The sequence below is a fragment of the Bactrocera neohumeralis genome, chromosome 2 (assembly GCF_024586455.1).
Source record: "Bactrocera neohumeralis isolate Rockhampton chromosome 2, APGP_CSIRO_Bneo_wtdbg2-racon-allhic-juicebox.fasta_v2, whole genome shotgun sequence".
Taxonomy (NCBI): Eukaryota; Metazoa; Arthropoda; class Insecta; order Diptera; family Tephritidae; genus Bactrocera; species Bactrocera neohumeralis.
In genome coordinates, this window is record NC_065919.1 from 36695485 (window position 1) to 36701210 (window position 5726).

Here is a 5726-nt window from a genome sequence, read left to right on the forward strand (position 1 = left end):
CCATAACTAAGCACTAATCTAAGGTATAGAACAGTGCCACTTACCCAATTTAACAATTTTGAAACTTCCAATGAAAATTAGAGGGTGACTTTGATCCATATGATTGGTGATGGAATGTGAGGTATCTTAATGAATCTCAGGAAATATCTTATTATTATGTGGCATGTTAATTGTATAATATGTACATATGTAGTATTGGCAAAAATAAATAACATTGAGTCTGCATATGTATGTACTACTATAATGATTTTCGTTTTTCTAACAAAGCTTATGTCGAATTGTTAAAATGTGATCAAGACAGAACAACAACAACCACATTGTCACTACGAAAGGGCGACACATCGGTAACTAAATGAAGAAGAAGACAAGAAACCAGAGGTACCGTTATATACATGCCTGTATGCCCATACAATTGAGTATTTACCAAATTACATCGACGACCAAAGAAACGAGCACGGAGCAACGGTAAATACGAGGTGAAAAATGTGGAATAAATGGACAGCGAACAAATAGACTTGAAATCCCTGTGTGAGATTTAAAGGCACAGTCTTCCGCACACGCTGTAACTTATGAATAGGATGTAGCTAGCAAAATAAATACGCTTACAATCGCGCCGTGTATATGTATGTATGTTACAAAGTTAGATACAAAGTTGTGCGCGCTTCATGCCTGACGTTAACATATGAACTTTAGTCATTTCGCGCCCTAGGGATTTGGAAGCAGTTGCGCAAATACAATGAACGTTTAATGGAGATAATATGTTCCAGGAAATAGATGCGATAGCTTATGTCACGCCATTGGAGTAAATGTTTACAAGATGACAAAGATATTTCTTTTATTAAATATTTTTGCATATATTTTTAAAGTGAATTTATCTATCGTCTCAAATCGTCCATCTTTCGCCTTTTCACACCTGCTTTAACCGCAACATGTGTAGCACTACAGTTTGTAGTTTTTCAGAAATTTGGGTTTATAAACTATTTCAATCTGTCTCATATATAAACTCTTTTGATTTTCATGGCCATTATGTTCAGTGGCATGATACCTGCTGGGCGTATACGAGGTACATATATACATTATGTATGTACATACATATGTACACTTATGTGTACCCATGACCACATTCACAATCACAAACACATAAACTTGTAAAAGTAACAGACTTTGTACAAATATGGCATGATGAAAACAACAACATCCATCCAAAGTCTTCATCTCCAGTATCTTCTATAGATAATGGAACAGCAATTAAGTTTTCCCCATCTTTGTAAGAAATAAACGTCGGAGTCCCTATAAAATAGATATCTAAATAATCAGCATGACGAGACGTCTTGTCCGTCTACCTATATATAGTACATACATATGTATATGCAAACGAATCTCTTAGTTTTAGAAATATAGGTCTGACATTTTGGGCACGTACTTTTCTCCTCATTTGACAATGTCGGACCACTGTAACATTTAGCTCCCATGCAGACTAAAGGCTCAGCATCAAATATTTCTATGGAAAACTTGTTCATTTGAAGAGATATCTTCAAGAAATTTGGCATGGATTATTGTCTAAAGCAATAATCTAATTTCCGAAAGAATTATTTGGATCAGATTACTATAGCATATAGCTACTGGTCGTTAAAAATCAAGTTCTTGTAAGTATGCTTTTGTATTTGTGAAGGATATTACAACTTCGGTGCAACCGAAGTTAACGTTTCTTTTTGTTTTTATACCAACATGTACAAGTATAATAGTTTCGTTTACATAACGGTTGTATGTATCACCTAAAACAAGAGGTAGAGAGATAGATTTATTCTTTTTTACTTGCACGGTTATAGCCGAGTTAACAACAGCGCGCCAGTCGTTTCTTCTTTTCGCGGCTTCCTCTTCCACTGCTTCCACTAGTGTGTACTGCGTCGAATACTTTAAGAGCTGGAGTGTTTTCATCCATATGGACCACATGACTAGCCAGCGTAGCCGCTGTACGAGTTGAAACCCGGTGACTGTCTGGCCGTCCGTCCGTGCAAGCTGTAACTTGAGTAGAAATAAAGGTATCTTAACGAAACTTGATAGGCATGATCAGTGGTACCATAAGAAATTCGTAATTATGGATGGGCGTAATCAGACCACTGCCACACCCACAGCCATAACTAAGCACTAAATAAAGATAAAGAACAGAAATTTGGCATAACAAATCACACTATGGAGGGACACCTGTGGTTTGAAAACCTTAACATCTTAAAGTCGCCGCTCCCTAATAAGTTTAATGTATATATCTTCTAAATCGGGGAAGCTATATCAACCAAATTTATACAGGACAAATATTTTTAACTCTTTCAACGATAGTGAGAAAATAGGCGAAATCGGATTATAATCCAGTTCCTTCCCCAAAAACTGGGATCCTTAAAAACTACTAAAAGTGATACATAAAAAAATATGGAGAATCGGATTACAACCCTACTTACTTCCCATATAACTTGAAATTCCATCTTATTCTTTCACATTCCAGTACAGTACCGTACAGAAACTTTTCAAGTCCCTAGGTAACGGATATGTGGATCCCACGCCTCTTTTTACTATTAGGTCTACAACTTTGCTTCCGTTCTCCAATAGATGTCTCTAGGGTCAAGCACTGGTCGATTAAATCGTTTTATATCGATCTTGGACATTTGTGTCAACACTAACCCAACAAAATATTTGTAGAGATCTGTTTACATCCAAAATTTATTCTGAACTGAAAATGTCACTTTTTGAGCCGAACTCTCGACATTTGCTCGAAATTTTGCTTTTCTTTTTTAATTCCAAGAAAAGTGCGGCTGTGGCTCATCGAATGTTTTCGGATACGTACGGTGAAGCTGTCCTAAGTGAAAGAACATGTCGCGAATGGTTTCAACGTTTTAAGAATGGTGATTATGAAGTCGAAGACCGGCAGGGTGGTGGAAGGGAGAAGATTTTCGAAGATGCTGAATTGGAAGCATTACTCCAAAACCAAGAGGAATTGGCCGAATCGTTGCAAATGACACAGCAAGCCGTATCAAAACGCCTCAAAGCCATGAAGATGATTCAGAAACAAGGAAACTGGGTTCCTTACGACTTGAAACCAAGAGATGTCGAACGACGCTGCTTTGCATGTGTACAGCTGCTTCAAAGGCACAACCGAAAGGGATTTTTACATCGCATTGTAACTGGCGACGAAAAACGGGTCCACTACGATAATCCTAAGCGAAGAAAGTCATGGGGAAAGCCTGGACATGCCTCTACGTCGACGGCAAAACCGAACATTCACGGCGCCAAGGTCATGCTCTGCATTTGGTGGGACCAGCGGGGGGTGATATATTATAAGCTGCTATAGCCAAGTGAAACCATCACAGGAGATCGATACCGAACGCAATTGATGTGTACGAGGAAAGACACGATAAAGTCATTCTCCAGCATGACAATGCTCGGCCTCACGTCGCAAAGGTGGTCAAAAAATATTTGAAGACGCTGAAATGGGACATCTTACCCCACCCGCCGTATTCTCCAGACGTTGCTCCATCTGACTACCACTTGTTCCGATCGATGGCACACGGTCTAGCTAACGAGCACTTCAGTTCTTATGAAGAAGTCAAAAATTGGATTGATACTTGTATCGACTCGAAAGATGAGGAGTTCTTTCGTCACGGAATACGCATGCTGCCAGAAAGATGGTCAAAAGTAGTATCTAGCGACAGCCAATATTTTGAATAACATTTTTGTTACCGTTTTTATACAATAAAGCCTTAAATTTACAATAATATATAATTGAAATTTGGAGAGAATACTTTCCTGATAATAGTATGCCTGAATGTGAAAAATAAGTTTAATTTTTTTACTTAATACCTTATCCTTAGCTCCCATATACCTAATATAAAGATTTTCGAACTTCCGGGTGACTTTGAACTTTGATTTTGAAAAATGAAAAAAAAAACAAACGATAAAGCATGAATCTATAGTATAGTATAGTATAGTATAGTATAGTAGAAAAATCGAACAATAAATCAAAAAGCCGAACAATCAGGAAAAACATAATAGGGGTATTCGCTTGCTCTTTCAAAACCCTTGCACGGTGCAAGAATTGCAAATAAATTTTCTCAAGTTTATATAAAATTACAAAAATTCTACAAAAATTTTATAATTTCTTAAAATATATTATTGCAATATATTGTGTTGGAGTCTTGTGAGAGTGAACAAGTGCACATGTGGATTAGAAAAGCTAAATAGACTGCTTATTATTTTTGAGAATAAATAAAAGTAATTCCTAAAAAAAAAACAAAACAAAAAATTACAATAAAACAATAAAAACTTGCAAAGAAAACTGTTTTCAGTTTCACTGTGTTTTTACTTCAATGATAACTCTTATTTCAAAGTAAAACTCTATTCAGAAAACTTTATTAATTAAATCGACCACGTGAATACATAAATGAGTGACCAGTGCTCACCTTTCGAGCAAGGTCACTCGATGAAGAGAACAACATTAATTAATAATGAGTCAGGAGCTCTTTTAACACAAATAACAAACCTAAATGCTGAGTTATTAAATAATTCAACAAATATGACAACTTTGAGCAAGCAAAATGTCTGTTCTGCTAATGAATTGAGAAACGAAAGTGATAACACAATGCAATGGCAAACTGTGACTAATAAAAGACCTCAATCAGGCTCTCCCACTATTGATCAAAAACGAACAAAAACAAACAACAATACAAACTTAGCAGATAGCTATAACTCTATTCCAACAACTCAACTCAACAACAATAACATCAGCAGCAATTCCAACAGCACGAACATGTTTGCCGGGCTACAAGATGAATCGGATAGCAATAACATAATGGGTCAAAACATAGAAGAAAATACACCAAAACCACCACCAATTATTGTACCAAATATTAGAGATATTAGCGGTATGATTAAGTATTTCGAAACTTTCGAAACTATTATTTAGTTATAAAGCTTTGCGAGACGGTTAAATTCGAGTAATGGTAAAATCTATAGGGTCATACAGATCTCTGGTAAAAGATATGAAAGAAAAAGAAATTAACTACCATACGTACCAGCTTAAACAAAAACGTGCGTGCGTATACAATTGTTTTAAGAAACTTACATTTCTCTACTCCAGTAGATGACATAAAAAAAGAAATAGAAGCGTTGGGTTTTAAGGTTAGGAACGTTAGCAATATACGAAGTAGATTTACGAATATGCCTTTATGCATGCATTTTGTCGACTTAGAACCAAGCAATGACAATAAAAATATCTTTAATTTAAAATATCTTGGAAACGATATTGTTAAGGTTGACCCTCCAAGAGTTTGGGCATACCAAATCATATTGTACAAAATCGTACAGGTGTGTGAAGTGTGGTCTGGACCATCCAACAGCTGAATGCGTTAAAAGTAAAGATACGCCTGCCAAATGCATTAATTGTGTACAAAGCCACCCAGCAGATGCAAGGTGTACCAAAACCTTGCCAAAAAATCTAATATGACTGATAAAAGAAACAATTTCCCATCATATTCCCATGCCTCTCATAATTTCCCCCAACTGAATAATTATAAACAAACAGAAAATGTGTATGCCAACCCAAATATATCATATGCCCAACGTGTTCAAAGTAATTTAAATTCAGAAAACAACGTTCTTGAAAAAATTGAAACCTTACTTTCTAAACAACTTGAGCTTACTCAAAGTTTGTTTAAAATGATGTCCACTCTTTTGGA

The 5726-nt window shown here is 36.0% G+C and overlaps 1 protein-coding gene across 1 annotated transcript; it reads left to right on the forward strand.

Moving 5' to 3' along the window:
• The first annotated feature begins 4432 nt into the window (after positions 1 to 4432).
• LOC126751547 (AAC-rich mRNA clone AAC11 protein-like) lies at positions 4433 to 4954 on the forward strand. The gene has a single exon (XM_050461912.1). It carries the CDS (start codon positions 4433 to 4435, stop codon positions 4952 to 4954), a length of 522 nt encoding a protein of 173 aa, XP_050317869.1.
• Positions 4955 to 5726: the final 772 nt, after the last annotated feature.